Below are 21,117 nucleotides of genomic sequence, written 5' to 3' on the forward strand. Positions count from 1 at the left end.
GCCCGCCGGCCGGGACATGTGAGCCTTCCAATGAAATTAATAATGTATATCAACCAGAAGCGCTATTCAATGCCTTCCTCCGCGTTAATATTTGACGAAGGAAAGTGGGTGAACGATATCGATCCTGTAGCGTGGTCGGACGCCTCAGAGACACGATTACTTGGTCACTTACAAGCTTCCGAAGTCCTAATAACGTGCTAATAAGTAAAGAATGGTTAGAGATTTTACATAACTCCGAACTCACCAACATTTGCGTTAAATCTTACTCTTTATTCGTTATTAATGATATCGTGGTCGAAATATCTATAATAAATATATAGCAACATAACCTATATGATTTTTTAACTAGTATCTTTGTAAAATTCAAAATACGACTGTATCTTTGTATGTTCACTTCGTATTAATTTTCTTATCAATTTTATTGCTTAGAATTACTACGCATTCAAAATGCGCGAGTCACTGGAAAATTGTAATTAAATTCAGTATCACACAATGTACAAAGTTTCATTAGTTTTGTTATTCTCCATGCAGTTAGTATTTGGAAGGAAAGCGATAACTGTAAAACTAGACCCGAAAAATGTTGTAAATACAATACGTACGGTGTTTGATGAGCAATATGTGGAACAGGTAGCTGATATTATAGCAGAGAAAGCGGCGAAACGATTTGTTAACGAAATCATAAAAAACTTTGAAGAATTAGATAACAATCCTATAAGGTATTTTTTTACAATTTTAAAATATCAAAAAAATCAATAAGCGTGACTCATTTCATTTGGTAAAGTTACATATGTCGAAAATTACCCAATTTTGTCTTTTTTTTTCTTTATAGGTCAATGAAATTAGATCAAGAAGAAGGGAGAGGTAAAAATAGGAAAGAGATGAAGATAATGGATAATGAGGAAGCACTGAAATTATTAAAAAGACCTTCACCAGACGGCGACAACTTGGATGAACTCAACAAGGAGAGTCTACTTCTTAGCAAGGAACAGGAAGATATTAAACAGAAGAAGAAAATACCAGTCATTGGATTAATGAAAATTAACGGAGTTTACTATAGAAGATTCTTAGGTGTTATATAGTTATATTATTTGAGCAAAATAAATATTAAAAATATGTTTACAAGTGCTATTTGTTACTTATAATATGATTTAACAAATTACATAATTCAATATGCTTATAACTGTAATACCTGGATCAACACCTCTTCATTGATGTTGCAAGAACTCCATATTTTTATACGAAATTTAGACAGTTTGATTCTTTTCTCGCTCTGAAACTTTGCTTAGTATATTGTTATCGAAGCATCGAAGTCGTCAAAGGCGAGAGGAAATCCTTGAAGATTGTCGCCACCATAACTCACAGGCTGCATGAATTATTGATGGCTGCCACACAATGCCGGGACGTCTGCAAACACCCAGCCGGGATATAACATCATAAATAAACGCTTTATACTTTTTAAAATTGTAAAGGTGTTATAGATAAGATACAGGATATCCTACTGTTTACTAAAAAGAATTTGAAAAATAAATCATCCTTTTCATATATCTTGACCTACCATTTTTCTAAATTTGTAATTGAATTTAAACAATGAAGAATATGTCTTTAAATAGTAATAAAACACAAAAGAAGGAAAGTATCATTTCTATTTACGATATCGAGGAAGACACATACAACAAAAGCGTGACACTTTTATTGAAACACAGAGATTTTTGTTGTAATTGGAAATCAAATTAAATCAAGTACAGTGGCTAACTTTCGTGGTGGCGATCACATTGAATAATATAATTACCGTGAGTTGGAGTGGCGCAGCCGATAGCGATGCGGGTGTAGGCGTAGCGCAAATCCATTTGCTAATTATCAGTTAAGCGCGACGCATGAATGAACGAAGCCCTTGCGGACAGTACTGACGCGTTACATAATACAAACCTTTGTCAATAATTATATAATTAATATGTTACATAGAATCCATGTTACATTATGTTTTATGTTTAGTTACTAATTCTCCGGCTAACTAATAAAGTCCATGATCTTTGTCTAGCCTTCTGGGTTACGGACTGAGCTATGTTGCCGTTGTTATTAATTCTTTAGACTTAAATTATCCTAACCTATTCTATGTGATATTTAAAATTTTACAATTTTACGACATTGTCTATACTATGTGAAATATGTAATCATGTTCAACGACCTACCTCAACATCTTTTGTAGCTTAAATTAGTGTTAGATAACTATCGAAGATTCCACGCAATGGTATAGGATCATTCTAATTTTGAAATTTACTTTTTCTTTTAAAGTTGTTACGCTCCAAAGTAGCGTTTATAATCCCTCTTCACTCATACTTATTCCCAGAGACGGTGTAAGTGGATTAGGGGCATTAGAGCTGGATCAATAGTCCCGCTTTCGATTCTACGAGTAACTACTGGCCCGTTAGATTTTACGCCTGCCACTTTATACCACTAAAATATTTCCCATCAGAAATTTTTGTTATTTGACGGCTACCTAATTACGTCATCAGTGTTTCATAATCTCCGTCAATCAAATTCTAATGGAAATTGTTATGTTAATTAGGTGTGCGATATTTTAAAACTAGAGTTAGAATAAATATCATTGTCAAGTTTTTAGGTTGGTAACACTGGTGTTTTGCTTCAATTGTAAGTTACGTTGTTATTACTATATTAGAAGATTAACTCTAGTTAATATAATAAATATTGAATTGCATAAATTAAACAAGAATTACATAAATTAAGTCTACAAGTTACAAAACAACCTTTATTTCTGTAAATAAACACTGATTCTCTCCTTTATGTATTAAATTTCATCAAAATCGTAGAGTTTCGTAGAAATAAGAATGATTTAAACAGAACAAACAACATTAAAATCAATACAGGACGCTTTATTAAACAAACAAACAGACGCAGCGGATAAATTGCTTAAAGTAAACTGCCAGATACAAATAAAGAAAATATACGGAAATCATAGAAAAGTAAACGGACTAACAGCATGAGACTGTATGAAGAGATTAGAAAGAAGACTTGGATGTGGTATGAAAGCAAAGCATATTGTTTTAGTATTTCGAATCAGTTTTAAGCAATAATGTCTGTAGCTTTTTCATGTTAGTTTCATACAAGATACTTGTTAATGACCACTTCACCTTTTTAATTACAATTCATTACAACCGATTTTAAAATGAAATTTAAAAAAAATATTTTATTAGTAAGAGGATAAGAGAGTTTAGTTTTAAATTTCTTAGTTGATGTTTGGGTCGAAGAGTCGTGTCTCGTCGCCGCGGGGAGTTAGGACGGGTCGTGGAACGCGACCCATTTTAAATTTTCCTCCTGTGAACCTGTAGCGCGGAATGCTTTTACAGGAAACTCTCAGATTTCCAATATTGCAATATTGACGCTGTCGTGTTTGCACATCGCAACGCCAGACTGATATAGAAATTCTGTCGTATACCAACATTATTTAAAAAAATATATTATACAGGATTCAAAGGATATTTACGAAATAAACTTACATTTTTCATTGACAATAAACACATTTGTACTTATTAAGTTCTTTGTAAACTTTAAACTTATAAAAATATAGCTATAAGAGAAATATTTAAAAAAAAATCGTCTTCCAAAATTCTTGCCCTAATAAAAATATCTTTAGAATATATAGTCAAGAAGATAACAAAATCCGTGCATAATTTTTTACATACACCTATCAATAGGTCATGCGACAAACACATTATCAGCGTTTAGTGACATTTCTGGAATGGCTTATGTCTCATTTGAGGCTGGAGCGACCGCTTCGCTACGTGACGCGAATCGCGCGCTATTGCCTTTTATTGTATTACAACCGCTCGGAACATGTTGAAACCGGTTATAGCTGGAATTGCCAGGGACGGGATACGATTTTTGTTGATTTCCGCTATTTTGGCGCAATTGTGAATGCTTATGATATTTCTTTATATGTGTCTTAGGAAACGTTGTGAACACATACATATTTATGGAACCAAAATGTGACATCATTTACGTTCCAGTAAAAGAATTTTAAAGCTATAAAGTTACGTGAAAAAATACATTTTGACATATTTTTGTGTATCCATTTTTGTTTAAAAAGGCACGTAAAACACACGTTCTGAAATAGCAAATATTAAAATTTTAAAAGTACTGTTGTGAAATAAAAACTATGCAAATTTTTGTAGCATAGAACATGTGACACGTGAGCATGTTTGTTGTACGGCGGTGTATAGTCTCTCAGCAGATTTATGTTAATAACTGTGCCATGCGGTCGCTGCGGGATTCATTTCGTGGATTTATAGGTCTCGCGACACCGGCCTGATTAAATGTTGCCGTTACTGAATACGACCTATACCTACTAGAACGTAAAAGACAAAATCAGCGAAGTGAATTTGTGAATTTCACGTTATTTGTGCATAACATAACATATTTTAACTAGTCTCTTCTTCTGCGCGGAAATAAAAAAAAAATAGTTAGTAGTCTATGTGTTCTTCCAGACTATATTCTACATCCATGCCAAATTTGAACGAGATATGTTGAGTCTTTCGGGAGATACACGCTAACAAACATCTATGGAAATATTCATACATTTAAACATTCGCATTTTACTATTAGTAAGAAAAAAGAGAGTAGGGCTAGTAAGTGTACTTTCATCGAAAGTCGTTGGCCCCTTGCGTCCCGCCAGCCCTGCGTTCTAGACGTGACACGAATCAGGGCCGCCGCGCTGTTTATTGTATTACAACCGGAACCAGTTTGCACTGGTTATAGATGGATATATCCAGTAAGGGTCGGTTAGAGACGATCTTATACATCCTTTGTCCATTTCCCTTTCCCTTTTCTATGTTATGTTAAACTGTTAGGGAAAAACAAAATCAACATAACGATATTGTAATAATATAAAATACTGACGTGTTTTGTAATAAAAGGTCATAATAAAATTAACATTAGGCAATGAATGAAGATAAATAAAATTAGTAGAAGCACGTTAGGTACAAATTTTAAATTTTTTTTCAAGTGCTTTTAATACCAACAAACATTTTGAAACGTAATAGCTTACCATATATTTCCAATCAAAATAAGGCTGCATTTACCTTGTCATAGGTCTGGTGTAAAATGTAAGAGTGCTACGAAAGACGTCCCCAAGTTACATTATATGAATATATATCCAACAATACTGCAAGTAACAGTTTCACTTATTAAAACGGAAGCCGTACCGCGTCTTTACGTCCCTCGTTCCGTACCAGAAATAAAATCCACTGGGGTGCATGAAATAACAATGAATTGTTCGATCTTTTGACTGAAGTCAGGTGCGCTTTTGTTGATACCTTAGAAAACTTCAATGAAAATGCGAATTGAACATTTTAATATACTTCTAACTTTTTTTATAATCGAACAGAGCTTTGTAAACTGATATATATGAATAATTTAAGAGCTTTGTAAGTTTAATAAAAAGGTATGGTCGTATCGTTTAAGGCTTCATACACGAAATTATGATTTTATAGAATATTAACATCTTTAAAACAACTATTGTATACCAAAATTACACGTAATAATATTACTAAGGTGTTATTTGTATTAATTTTAACAAAAACTGCATAAAAACGTAGATTTTATATCAAAGCTACTGGTTTATTTTAAACAGAATAAAAAACACAACACCATTTATCTTTCATTGATTAACAATTAAATGTCAATAAGAAAAAGATCAAATAAAAACATAATTTGTCCACATCAAGTTGATAGCATTAATTTCGGCTAAATTGATAAAAATTAAACATCGTTAGGTTAATTCGTAACAGCTTAGAAAAAGACGTATTATTCTCTTTATTAAGATTAATTGTAAAAGAAAGTAAATTCGATTATTTAAATGATTGGATTATTGTGAATAAGATGTACCGATTAATGAAATAGAAACTATAAATACAGTGTATTATAACAATTCTACGTTTAGACATACCTGTTAATAAGAATATAATAACGAAGGAAAATATCAAGAAACATATGAATATTTCATAGCGCACGAAAGCCAGAAATGTTATGTCACAATCCTGACGTCCTTTATGCAACTGTATCAGAACTATGAAAACATACGTTTATGATTAAAGTAAAAAAAAAACTATTTTAAGAATCTTTGAGCAGAGTTAAGTTTGAAAGTTATCTGTCAAAGATCTTTACTTTTTAACTTCTACATGGTTATGGGCAGCGGTAAGTTTGCTATTTTCGCGACATTATATTGCCGATTTTTCGTATACCATCGCATACTATAAAATGTTAATTGCTTTATTTCGTTTATCGAGACAAGTTCGACTGGATTTCAGAGTATACAATGTTATACACGATCGAAACAGGGAAACTACATAATGTGGTACATTAAATAGTTATTGGCCGTCGTCGCATCCGGAGGGTTGTTCACAATAGCGTAGTTATTGGCATTCCATTCGCTGCAACTATTGTCAGCGAGCTAATGACAAATCACTGAATCTCGGTGTACGCTTCACCGCTCCCCGATATCCGCAGCGCTTTATTGATTCCACTTGTACTTCTTCAGTGCAAACAAGACGCTATTGTTTGATGTCCTGCTCCTGCTGTTTCAAATGATGTCTCCAATAGAGAAGTATCTCTATTGGAGACATCATTTGAAAAAATATATTTCAAATTATTTATTTATAATAAAATTATTTTACTTTTAATTCAGTTCGATAGATAATATTTTTTTAATTAAAAAACTAAGATTAAATGCGAAAGTTGCCAGTTATAATTTGAAAGATTTTACACACACTTTTTTAGTATTTTTTTTCTATTTCTATATGTTGGCTTGTATATCATAACATCATAATATATTGTCAAAATCATTGATCGATTTATATTGAACGGGGAACCTCTAAGAATATGATGTAAATTGAAATCTCTCTGTTTGAAGATCAAACGACCCCTTCTCCTTTGTGGGTTTCCTGGCGATATTGCGTGCCGTTGTCGCGTAACAATATGCTTAATGTGTTATTTCGTCATGCATGTGTATGTATTATTACTTAATAATGGTCGTAAATATTAATATAATCTATAAACACGACTAAAAGTGGTGAAAAATCATTCTTTAAGGTTCTGTCTACAGAAATTCACAATAAACCGGGCTATACAGTAAGAAGTTTATCAGAGTTAGTAAGAGAGGCGCTGTTATCGTGGTTTGTTCTGCCAAAAAATATGTAATAACTCCATAGAGACGGAAAATTACATAAAAGAAAAAAACATGACAAGATAGTTTTAGTAGAAAATCCTGAGTAACTTTTTTTGCCTTTAATGGGTGGGTGCTAGTGAGCTATCATAATTTAGTTTGACTTATTCTCACCGGATCAGATAATTTTGACGGCCTATAAGTATATTGGTAAGATTTAAAGACAAAAGAGGTTTTATATTTTATTTAATCAGGACGTAATAGCTGTGCGGGTGCCATTTAACTCACAGCGGTCAGGCCGCAGTCAGCGATTGTAATTTGTGGATGAAATTAAAAGCGTAGCAACACCACGCTAGTGCGTGGGTTTTTTTACCCACAATTTATAATAAAAAAGTTAATTTAATTAAATAAGTTAAATAATTATAAATACATTGTAACTTTGACGTATAAAATTATACTAGTGCAGTTCTAACGATGTGATTGAAACAATATGACCTTGAAAGCTTAGAAAAGACAGAATCTAAATTTGATAAGAAGAAAGAAATATATTATTTTACAGTAATTACTTTTTCCCATTTTAATTAACAAAAACAGTGTTGATAACAATGGCAACATGTTGGTGGGATTCATATTTATTAAAAATAAAAACTTCCAGAGACGTCAAATATCTTGCATTCTTAGCAAGTAAAAAGGTTTGTTAAGGCCCGCTTCGGTCACGTCGCTAAGTAACAAAGGTTTTTTGAGTTTCTTTTAATTTAATCTCGTTGTTGTAACACCTGTTTTATAATGAGGCTTGTTTGTACAAATCAGTGAGGCGTGAAAATATTTACTGAAACATTTCTTTGTTTTATTTTTATTAATGTACTCGTTATAATTGAAAAAAAGTATTTCTAAAACAAAGAAAATACTTCGCAATATTATTAATAAGATTGATTTGATTCTTTGCATTGAATAGCCTTCGAAATTACTAATTTGAATTCGTTAGGTACAAAAATACAAATATTTCTTCTTTAAAATATTAACATTGATTTACAATTACCTCTTTCCATACTCAGAGTCATAAAGTCGCTCAAGTGTAGATTAAATGAAACAAACTACAGTAAGGCACTCTCTTAATGATTAATTAACTTTGAGTTTATTATACAAAATAACAAGAAACAATGCAATTAAAATCTGTTTTGTGACATATAACAACTTAGCAAACTTTTAGTCAAAGTCTGAAGCAATCTTATTGAACAAGTGTGCGTGTAGTATAATTTAATTGTGGTCCAGAGGGAGCTGAGAGTGTATGCAGGTAGGAGTAGGTCAAGTCGTGACCATTACGCTAATGGAGTAGCCGACTACACAAAGCTTTGCTCTGATATGTTGACCTGTAAGGTTATGTTTTATTGTTTCATGTTTCCTTTATAATAATAATTACAGGAATTAAAATTTAAGCAATTGTTAAAATTATATTGGTTATCTTACTTCTTACTAATATTATAAATGAGAATGTTTGGATAGATAGATGTTAAAATACTGACAGAGTATCTTCATAACGGTTGTATGGATCTCGCTGAAAGGCATAGACGTAGAATATAGTCTGGAAGAACACATAGGCCATTAAGTAAATTTTAATTCCGCGCGGACGGAGTCGCGGGGACGGAGTAGTATTCTATAATAATGAGTTCACAAAAAGTATCGATAAATGTTCTCTATTCACCTTTTTTTTCAGAGGGGAATGCTTTATGCATACTCCGCGCCCCGGGGGGGACGCGGTAGTTATGTGGGATTCTCTTCCGGATGGGAAGCATACCCATTAAACCCCTCTGTTCCTCCTACGCATCATGGCGAGGCCACGGGCACGCTTGCGCTTTCGTCCGTGACTTCTCTATTCACCTGGGGATACATCGAAATTTTATAATTGAAAACATTCAGATTTTTTTTTCTATAATTGGACATCAAAAAAGCTAATTAGTGAGCTTTTCAGTATGTATACATATTTAAATAAATAACCGAGCCAAACAAAATAATAATTCACATTTAAATATTTAACATTCATATGAAAATATTTCCATTAAATTCGAATAAACATACATATTTAAAAAAAAAAAACAAATATTATTCACTATTACTAATGCATCTTCAGTCCCAAAGATTGAATATATTGAACAGCTTTTGAAGTTCACAAGTGGGCGTAGGTTCATTATTTATAAGTCCAATTTAAGTTGAATGAAGTTATCAAACAAGTACAAGTTACTGTCAACGCTGACGCATTGATTTTGATTTAGCGTTTAATTAAATATACAATGAGAATTTCAATTATTGTTACTGTACTGATTGCTCAATATAAAAATACTAGCTGTCGACCGCGACTCCGTCCGCGCCAAATCAAATATATAGCAGTTAACAATCAAATATTATTAAACGTATAGATATCTTTGTAATGTAAATGTAATTTAATTTTAATAAAAAATAGGGGTTGAACTAAAATAAGGTTTCTCAAATGTTGGAAAAATAACTAATTTATGTCTACTTGTACACATACAGTTATTACCCACTATACATCCTCTCTGTATCGCAAGGTTAGCTGTAAGAGAACTCTTTTAGAGTTAAGCTCACCTGTACATCATTGTATTTCTATGTAATGTTACACTATGTACTTTAAACTGTGTACAAAGCTTAAATAAATAAATAAATAAAATAATTTTAGCGTAAAATCTATGTAAAAGTCTGTCCTTTGTTTAGAAACTTTAAGTTATCATTTGGAACAGCGTATGCATAAAATAAAAATAGCTACTTTTTCATAAAAGAAAACAATCATCCAAGACATAAATTTTAATACAATAAAACGGTAAATTTCAATATGAGTAGATTTTATATAAAAGATTCAATATGTTCGCCGGTTGTTGGCTGGTTTAATTCAATGTTGGCTATCCGCATACCGTAACAACATGTCAACACCACTCCGCACAATTGTATTTTAAAAATGCCACGTATTATTTTTGGTACAACTCGAGCGCACTTCGTTGAAACAATTTCTGCTCAATTGTTTGGAGAATTTTATATAAGTTTAATGAAAAACTTTTAATCAATTAAATTATTTGGTAAAAAAAGAGAAAGATTATGCTATTAACAAATCCAAAAATAAATGTATATATGTGTATATTTAATAAAAGCTAAGGAATTAGAATAACATGCATAATATTGAAGATAATTTAAAGAGCTTTAAACATATGGAGACTACTAAAAACAATTTACACTTAACTGAGACTAAGAACAGTAATAGAAAAGATCTTATCTCATACAATTCAGTTACTTGAATATAATTCAAATATTATTGTAAATATGCTAACCGAAATTACCTCATAACAATAAACACTACATTTCATGTCTCATAATATTTGTATAATGTAACGAAGACGCGTCTCGCTCGCGAGCTCCTCTGTATCAAAACATTGAGTCGCTCTCCGGCGCTCTAACGAGGTTATATTGGTGTTCTAACTCACGTCTCATTTCCATTGCAAAACTATCGCGCTTGGGAACTTAGTTGAATAATAATCGTTGGGAGATGGAACTCCTTACTTCCTTACCGTTACATTTATGTATTATAATATCGAATGCTTTCAACTGAATCGAAGAGACATAAGTTTAAGAGATATCGAAGTGTCCCTCATCCTCCTATTTTATTCGTAGTTTTTCTATCAAACAGAAAACTAAAATCTTTTAAAACCAGAATTACAGATTAAGATTGGCTCTCATAATGATTGAAGAAGCCGTAGAATCTTAAGAAGTATTTGTAACAATGGGAGTAAGCAGTAAAAAGGTCATTAAAACATCGTTTAGCTTTCTTAGAGCTTCGAGCGACATTAAACTTATTTTACGATCCGAATGATAAAGCGCTTGTTTAAACTCTTAATCGGAGACATAAGTTCAAATGTAATTTATCACGTTCGACTCAGCGAACTGTTTTTCATTTATAATATATGAATATGTCATTTTTTTTTTTGAAAATATTTGACCGCCTGATAGGAAATTTGTTTTTATTATGTATGTTCGTATTATCTCGACTTCATAGCCTGACGGATTGTTACTAGTGAAGTATAATTCGATTCATATACATCCCAAGAGTATCGTAGATAGAGTATTATCTGCGTGTAGAGTTGTACTAGTTACTATAGTATTAAAATGAATAAATCTCAACATAGGAATACTGTGTCACCTTCAGCATTACACACACGTCGTTCGACGAACCACCGCACCGTCAGGAGCAACCGGCGTGAAACTAGATTATACTCCGTTGAATTGCTGCACCGCGCTATGCTGTGCGCGCCATGACCTCGTGCTGTATTAAATTTTGCGAACGTGCCGTCTGCAAACTGCCGATATATTGGATCAAGTGCACGTTTCGAATAATCTATGAAACGACAAACATTTTAAACGGAATGCTATCGGAAATGCCGCCTAATCGAAAAGTCTGGTTTTCAATGTTTCTACGAAGCAATGAGGCGTGGAAAGATCAAGAATCCAAAAAGCTCAGTACAGAAACTTTTGAAGAAGTACTGCCGTGAAGCTTAGAATGTATAAGCAATACACACAAATAAGTATTTCTTTGTAATTTCCACGCACTACGTTTTAATTATTCATTTTCATAATAAACCTATCGGGTGTAGATGATTAAATATGAGGTACTCAATAAACATGTTTGACAACATTTTCAGCGATATGAAAGCGGATAATTTTTCACTACCCACTTTGGTGCTCTCGAGGTAATTAAATAATATAATGGTGTGGTCCAATACAAAGCTAATTTTAACAATTTAACAAAAAAAGAAACAAAACACCTGTAAAAAAACACTACAAGAATGCGACTAGATTATAGCCAGGTGAACATATTAATAGAACTATTTTCACGTATTATTAATGAAATTCACATAATATATTTGTTTCTTTTATATAATTAGCAGAAGTAAAAGGTCCCTATACACTGTTTTATTATAAAATCTATTGATATATTGAAATTGTACTAAAATGAAAATCGCCATTCGTCCATCGCTAGCACCGCGCCTCACTATCAACGCTTGCGCTAACTTAATAAAATACATCGTTTAAAACAACAATGGACTTTTAATTAGATGTCATAATTAACTCTGAGAGATGCTGGTGACGTCACACGATATCTCATTTCACCTGAAATACATACGACAATGCGCCGCCAATGATAACGATATATTAATAGCCCAATTAACTTCAAGCACAAATTACATGGTGGTCAAAATATTTATCACTTTAGCTGTTGTATGATTTTAAATATCTCCAAGCTTTTCCGTTTATTTTTAATCCGAAGTAAATATAATGATCGCTACTAAAGTGTTTGTTTTAATTATTTATCGAGTGACATTGGTGTTCTGACGCAAGGTTCACTGAAGCGTATCCTACGAGCTCGGCTGCGCTGTTTGGTTAGTTAAAAATTAACGCCGGTATATTATGTAAATGGTTCCGTTAATAAAGTCATATAAATAGTGAAAGAACTTTAACAGTATGATAAAAACACGCTTGTATATTGCTCTTTATTCTTTTGTTTTTTCGCTTCTTTTACAGCCTTTTCTCGCAGTCATTTTCATAAAATTTAATGTAATCGTAGGACAAAGTATCTATTGATTAATTAGAATTTACTGGAATATTGTTACTGGCGATCTACTGACATAACTACGCAAGAAAACAATAAATAGCTTAGCAACATTTAAGATACCTAAACAACTTAGACCTTTGTCTTTTAACAGATTGACATTTCAATACTATGAAACAAGAAACTTTTAAGCTTTAATCTGTTGAGTAAAGTCAATCGAATTAGAGCCGTTATCAGTTGAGTTCAGGTGTCCTTTGCCAACTCGATATCTCTCCGTAGAGTTTTCACTTACATTACTTTCAGTACAGTCTGGTTTCAAGAAAATTTTTATTTTACAAAGGATAAGAATGTTGAAATTTTTTTTTTACTTCTTGTAGTTATATCTAAGTTTAACTCAAAATCTTTTAACTACGTAATTAAAAAATGTGAATGATTTTTATTATTTTATTTAGTTGCATTTAATCCATGCATATCTAATACCGTATGCTAATTCTATGCCGCCCTGCGTTTACATTTCTGATTGTAAAAGCTTTATTCGCGTCGCTCACTGTACCATTTTCTATTGTGAATATTTATTTTTATTCAAATTTTTATACCAGATACGCTGCGAACAATAGAATATAAATAGAGATAGAAAAAATATAAAACATGCATTGCAGAGTAGTCACTAGGCCGGTTGTTACGACGGTTTTTTTTAGTTACGTGTATCCGCATATGTTTATTTTGAATATCAACTGAGTATTAAGCTTTCAAATATAGCTGTACACGAAAATATATTTTTTTTTGTTAACGACGCAAAATTTACTTAGATATGTGAAATAATTTACATGTTAGAAATCAATAATTTGCATCTTTATTTATGTTTGGTCCTTCAGAGATAATTTTGTCATTCCCCAGTTTCCTAAATATTTGTTTCGTAATTAGTAAATCTTTAAGTCTTGAGACCGTCGGTGGCTCAGGAGTCAAGCCCTTGACTTGCAATTTACAGGTCCATGCTTCGAATCCCGCCTTGTACCAATGTGTCTTTCGATTTTCGATTTGCATATGTAGATTTATCCGACGTTCTTACGGTGAAGGAAAACATCGAGATGCAACCTGCACATTTCTGAGAAATTCAAAGATATATGTGAAGTCAACCGACCCGCACTTGGTCAGAGTGGTTGACTATAACCTAGTCACCCCTCACTTAGGGTAGGCTCCGTGCCCCTCGGTGGGGACGTATAGTGAGCTGATGATGATGATGTAATGTTTAAATATTTGAATATTTGATAAGTAATAAGGTTAAAAGAAAAATAAAAAAGAGTTTATGTATAGAAAATTAAGAATTTCATTTAAAATTTTATTGTCATAATTAAAATATCTGAAGTTTTGCGTTATCATTACGCGAACAAAGCGGAAAGCCGGTGCAGGTGAGATGAGATACAGCCGCGTCCGCGCCGAATGTCTCTGTTAATTATGACGTATAATTAAATGGCCTTTGTTTAATTTAAGCGATGCATTTAATTCACTTAGCGCTCGCTGGCCGCGCGCCAGCCTGTAATGGCTGAGATGAAAGCGGTTTATGTGATAGGTGTTTATTAAACGAATTACGTTTATTTAAATGATTTCGACATTTTTAAACATCTGTAACTAACGAATAAGCAAGTAAAGTAAGCAATACAGCTAGTTAATTAGGTATGAAAAAAAGACAAAATATTCAAAACAAAAAAAATCTCCTTAAACTCACCTCCTCTTCCTTTTCCTCAGACTCAAACCTCAATGGTTGTAAGTGCATTTTATTCATATTATACACAATATTTATAATATTTTCGGACAAGTTAAATCATTTTTATAAACCACCATTTATACATTAGAAAATTATAAGTCTACGTTTGATATGAAAAATGTTCATAAGACATAATTTAATAGAGTAAGGTTAACAATGGATTAAAGATAAGAATTAATTTAACATTACCTATGACTTTTCCAATTGTTATGAACTAAATCTTTGAAATTAGTTTCATTATCACATCCAGCAGATGCAGTTAAACTTATTCAATTGGATTCAACTTTAATTTGCAGAATCCCATTCTGTCTGTTTAATTAAGAAGATTTTAAAACATCCTTTATTCAAAAGGTTATTGAAATCTAACTTTCTTAACAAAGGCTTTCATAATTGAATTCTGTGCAAAGTGTGATTTTTTTTACAATATCCTGTAATGGATATAAATCAAGAATCCATAAAGGATATGAATGGATGAATAGATTTTATAAAATCGGTAAAAATTTATCTGTATTGTGCTTTTTTTAAAATTCATATATCTACGCGTGTGCGCTTTTCGGTTACATGTATTTTTAATAAAGCCTGTGCTACGTTTATCTGCGTTCAAATTTATATCCTGGTTTCTAGTTTTTTTAAACAGAAATACTTATATCAATATTCATTACCAAAGCCCACTTAAATTTAGATTTCATAAAAGATGAATGAAGTTTATATGAGGCATAAAATAATTACGAAAATACTAAGTGTCGCCCGCGACTCTGTCCGCGCGGAATAAAAAAAAAATTCTTCTGTGTGTTCTTCCAAACAATGTTTCACAATTGTGCCAGATTTCATCAAGATGCGTTGCGCCGTTTCGGAGGTACATTCTAACAAACATCCTTCAAAATATTTGCATTTATAATATTACTAAGATAAAAGTATAGCATAGCGCTTGAGTTAGCACTTTAAGCAGAAGATTCTAATAGCGGCACTATACATCTTTATTTAGGGCCGCAAACCGCTTATGATCCTTGTTCAAAACACGGGGTGCATCAGACTTAAGTGAGATTGACTTCCCTCAAAGGTTGTAACAGATCATCCTCACCCACATTCTTTAACATAATGTTTATGGTTCCCCAACCATCCATCCTTTATGTTCATAGGACTAATGTTTACATAACTATAATTTACGTAAGGATTTTTTATGTAAAATATTTCTACAAATAAACTTATTCGGAATAGGTACCCAAATATCGTATGTGAGGTTTTTGAAACTGTGTATTAGCGAAATATTTTATTGAGCAATAAAATCTGGTAACGATTTTAATACAATCCGCGTAAACGACACGGGTTTGTTAAAAGTCTATTCACGGCACGGCACGGTGCAGCGTGTTTGTTCTGTGCAAAAGTTTTTTTTTGTGCAGCGAACACGTCGCCTACAATGAATTAAAATACGAATGGAAAAAGCTACAGAAACATAAATTTTTAACGATCGTTGCAATAGTTTTTTTATAGTATATGTTTTTTAAATTTCACACTTTTGGATGGTCGATTTTAAGGCATTTATGAGTGATATTTATTTCAAATCAATTGAATAAAATGTTTATTTATGAATAAAGTCACCATTAAAAAATACTTTTAACCACAACGAAAACCATTTATGTAATTAAAACACAAGTTAAGAATGATATAATAATAAATATGAAATTATTAGGAATATGACAAGGGTGTTAAGCTTCTAAACATTAAATTTATTAGCTAATTGTTCGATTTTACAATATACATCGATTTTACAAAATAATTCAATTATAGTTGTAACTACTGTATAATTAAACAAGTGGTGAGTGTTTATTAACTATTCATTGAATAGTTACTTAGATAGTAAATATAAGAACAATAGCGTGCGTTATGGTAGCAAACACATATGTCCAACGAATGTCCAATTAATAATTGTTGCCAGCATAGGAAAAAGTTTATACTAATTTAAATGTTGCCAATACAAAAAGAAATCAATGAGAATGAAATAAAAACAATAAATAATTTATGTGAATTAATTAAACAACTACAAAAAATATTTTTAAATAATAAAAAAAAATACTACAGATTTTTATTACCTATTAAAATGTAAATGACATCAGAATGCTGTGACCTGCATTCCTTTATTATATCACAATAATAAACAAAGCAAAATCAAATGATATGACTGTGTCATCGGATTTATTTTTATTTCAAACGTTGGAGTAACTCGGGCGAATTTTCCTTTTAGATAATTACGCATAACAATAAATTCACGGAACAAAAGTGCCCGCATGCCTTGATTATTTTCTCTTTTGTGAACAATTTGTACTCGTTCGTGTTTTATCTGTTGTTTTTCATGCTCTAACTCAAGTAAATATTTAGCATTTCCCTCTTTCAGTTTACGCTTTTTTCACTAGATTGATTTGTGTCTTTTATATACGGAATTTACTGTATAAAATAATATTCCACTAATTGTGGCTGAATAAAAGAATCCCTTTGCCATATGTAGAGAGAAAAAATTGTAAAGTTCACACAAAATAAAACTGTATCCGTATTGTATATTCTGGTTAAAGCATTTCGGTCTACGCCTTAACATATTTGAGTTTTATAAAAAGACAAATTACGATCATTGTTTTATGAAATTTCCACTGAGGTGTATACTATTAAAATATACCGATTACTTGACTTTTCGATTGGTAAGTGTATGTAATAAATAATTTTAAATGTACAATGTACTTCATTGAACAGTGTAAACGTTGCGGAGTGGAGCGACCGCTCGAGTATCTATCCAATTTTGTTCGGAAAATTGGACATCGGAAGTAAATAAGGTTCAACCTTTTGTCCCTCTCCGAAAGCCGCTGTAACTAAAATGAATTTATTATATGTGAGGTAAATTCAGCTCCCGTCGAATAACATACTTCAAATGTTATGATTATGTTCAAATTTAAAGTATATATTATTGGTTAGGTTATGTTTCTAAAGTGTTATTTTATAGTAATTTATAATATGCATACATCAGGACAATCTATTTTCTAGTAAGATATATATTATATATATTTAGAAACTTTATTTTAATTAAGAATTGTTATGTATCTGTCTCTGTGGTAACGTTACGTAAACCTACTAAAGTTTGGTGTAAGTTAAATGGAAAATAAAACACTCCTTTAGCAGATAAATTTCCCTTAGAGAAAACTAAATCTAAATTAGTTTCATTATCACTTTAGAGCAGGTGCAGTTTACTGAGGCAATTGTTTTCGAGCGCTCGCTTTGTCTGCGCCCTCCCTAACTGGTTGCGTTAAAGTCTTTCCCAGTAATAGTTTTAACAAATTAGTTCGTTAAAGAGCGAAAGGAATTTGTTTGGGTAATGAAACGACACAACTATCATAGAAGTAAGAAATAAACACCTTCACGTATACTGTTTTTATTGTTAAAAAAAGGGCCTTGACAGACACACAGACGGACAACAAAGTGATCCTTAATAAGTAATCCGTAATAAGGGTTCCGTTTTTTTCTTATGAGGTACGGAACCCTAAAAATAATTTAAACTGATTCTTTTAAAATGTTAAAGACGGTTCGAGACGTGCGGTATCGCAATGCAATGTGATGTAACTCGTGATAGCCGCGAGATACAATTTTCCCGGGACCTGTAATCTCGTTTCACGCCGGCCGCATCTGGCTGCTTTCGAAACGGATTCAGTACAACTTATTGTTCACATGCATTTGAAGTGTTTAGAAATTTCTTTCTTTTACCGCCAAAAAGAATTATTTCTGTATTTTGAGTATTACTTTTTCAATGATCAAATTGAAAATTATAAACCAAAAATTTAATTTTTAATTCCTAATTATTGGTTCGCTACTGTACCTTGAATATATTGGCTTTGAAAAGACACGTTAACATATTTTTCTTTAAATTCAGCAGATGGTCATTACAAATTGTATAAAGGCAACAGGCAGAATTGAATACAAAAGTTTATATATAGGTAAGAAGGCTTAACGTCCGGTGCTTTTCTTAAGTTTTTTTAACTCGTTGAAGAAGTAAAAAAGGTAGTTAAAAAGTATGAAGATAAAATAAGTTAGAAATGATTTTATGATAGCAAAATTGTTAACAAGTTTAATGAGAAAAAAGAAATATCACACCACTAAAAGTTTTGATGAAAAACTATAGTTTCACCATAACTCCGGCCGAGCTACGTTGTTTGCACTTTTCATTAAAACCTTTAGCTTGAATTTAACGTTCATTTTAAATTCTAATTTCACGTATTTCTGCTTCAAAGTGATAAAAATATAAGCATAAATCTGTTTGACATACTCTCCTTGTTTTTGGTAAATTGCTTTATTTCTGCGTCGAACCAAATACAATTTTTTTACAATAATTTTTAAATCCTATACAGAATGATTACGTTGGTAACAAATTTCGAATATTTCATGTACTTACATTTTAACGTTCTTTTCCTGGATTCATTGCTATTAAATGTAGTTAGGAATGTGGTTTAAAGTGCTTAACGGCGGCTGACCGCATAAAGGAATTCTTTGGGTATCCGTATCGTTCCTTGCTTTTCGACAAATTGTAAAGGAGCATCGAACACACGCTTGATGCAATTCCAAGCCAAAGCGATGCCTTTTCTCGAAAATAATAAATCTCTTTGTTAGTGTGGTTCAGATTGAATTTTTAGTCTGAATGCTTTCCTTTGATGACATTGGTTTTATTTAAGGATCCTTTAGCTGATTACCGTGTACCCATTGTTATTACTGTTAGGAAGAAAATCCGACACTGTGCCAGAGTATCAGCGCAACACTAGTCTAATAAAATATGAACGTTTATGTCCCCTCACTAATCATCTGACAAAATCACTAACGGTAACGAATGAAAGAATATGTGTAGGTGTCATACATGCTTTGTAAAATGCGACGGTTCTTTTAGGATGCAAATAAAGTAAAAAAAGTTAACACGAGTAACACAAATATACAATGAAATGTTTACATGAAACTATGTCAACACGATCGTAAGCTGCTGTCAAATGACAAAGTAGTGTTTCCGAGAGCGGCTCGTCCGCACGGAAGAGTGCTACGTGCGCCCGGTCCGCTCCCCGACAAATTGTAAAGAACGCCAGATGCACGCTCGATGCAATCTCTCTGCGCTTTGAAGACGACACGTTATCGCAAATTTAATATAACTCCACATCGGGTTCGGTCCAGATTCAATTCCCTGTCTCGTGCCCTTGTTTCACGCCGCAATGCGTGCAACATTTACGTGCTCGAAATTTGTTTCATTGCTTAAATGTACAGTTGATACTGTTGTATTACATTTTTGGTCTTTCCTTCTTCTCTTCTTGTCTTTATAGTTAGCAAACATATACAATTGTAATTCATAATTCTTGTTCTGTTAGCAAACTTTCACAAAAAATAATCACCAACATATCGATACACTTTATAGTTTTTAAGAACGACTTTAATTCTTGATGTGCACATCGCGAAAATTGTTAACAATGAAGGGGAGCTTAAATAGACGAGGCAGACAGACAGACATATAGTAAGTAGCAGTGAGTGGAGGCAAGTCTATTCTTTGTTGAATTGCACCTGCTCCCAAGTGATAACGAAACTAATTTACTTGATTCACTTCTTTCGCGGACGTAAGGGTAACTGGCAATTTTTACTGTGAAAGTTTTTTGTTGAAATGTTAGGAACAAGCTTTTATCTTATAATTGATAGAGATCGGAATGAAAAATTGCATTTTCATAAAGAAAAATATATTTATTACGATTCAGCGATTGAGCTTGTGATGAAAAATGCTTTATTTTTTAATTTTTGAGCAATTTTGTCAAGTTTTTGTATTCTGTATCTTAACATCCGGAAGTTACATCTTCATTAACAACAAAGCCGCAGTGACGCGACGTATTTACGGAGGCTTCATCGCTGTTACTTCAATTTGCATTTATAAAGAGACTGAGCGAAATATTCTAGAAATATTAGCAGACTTAGCGCTGCTGCGGGCGTCGACTAAATAACGAACTAAACAACGCCGTAGCTTCATTATACGCGAGGCTTATTTCCTCTACTTTTTAAATTAAAGACTTGACATAATTTACGCTCATTATACTATTTAACATTTTAATGTTTTTACCGAAAGGTCGTGACATATATTTCTCTTTACAATTTATGCTGAACTCATACAAACTAAACTTACGGCATACTAAATTTTATCGTCTGGTCTGTAATGTAGAGTTAAGTAATGAAAACCTCTGCTTACTTTTCTACTTACATTTTGACACGTAAGGTTAGCGCTACACTTGCCACTTTTTAGGTTATTTGAAGATGCGGGTACGGTAAAGTTCTACGTCGTAGAGCCTGCGTCGTAGCAGTTTCGTAATTTACTTGTAGCACATTGAAATACAATATTATGAAGGTCGCTTTTAAATTAACTTCTTTATTCGTTCACTCAAGTTGAAACACATTTTAATAATAGAGCAATAGTTGACATTATTTTAATTTTAAGTACTTGTTAATTTGAAATTCGAGAACATGTTGTGTTATTACTTAGTTACAAATTAAACAACACATCGCGCAAAGGGAACT

General features: G+C 32.3%; 1 protein-coding gene across 1 annotated transcript; it reads left to right on the forward strand.

Moving 5' to 3' along the window:
• Window positions 1-454: 454 nt before the first annotated feature.
• On the forward strand, window positions 455-1,089 carry LOC106125247 (uncharacterized). The gene is made up of 2 exons (XM_013322354.1): window positions 455-716; window positions 830-1,089. The coding sequence occupies exons 1-2, from the start codon at window positions 493-495 to the stop codon at window positions 1,077-1,079; spliced, it is 474 nt and encodes a 157-aa protein (XP_013177808.1). The 5' UTR covers window positions 455-492; the 3' UTR covers window positions 1,080-1,089.
• Window positions 1,090-21,117: the final 20,028 nt, after the last annotated feature.

The sequence above is a fragment of the Papilio xuthus genome, unplaced genomic scaffold (genome assembly GCF_000836235.2).
Source record: "Papilio xuthus unplaced genomic scaffold, Pxut_1.1 DF825928.1, whole genome shotgun sequence".
Taxonomy (NCBI): Eukaryota; Metazoa; Arthropoda; class Insecta; order Lepidoptera; family Papilionidae; genus Papilio; species Papilio xuthus.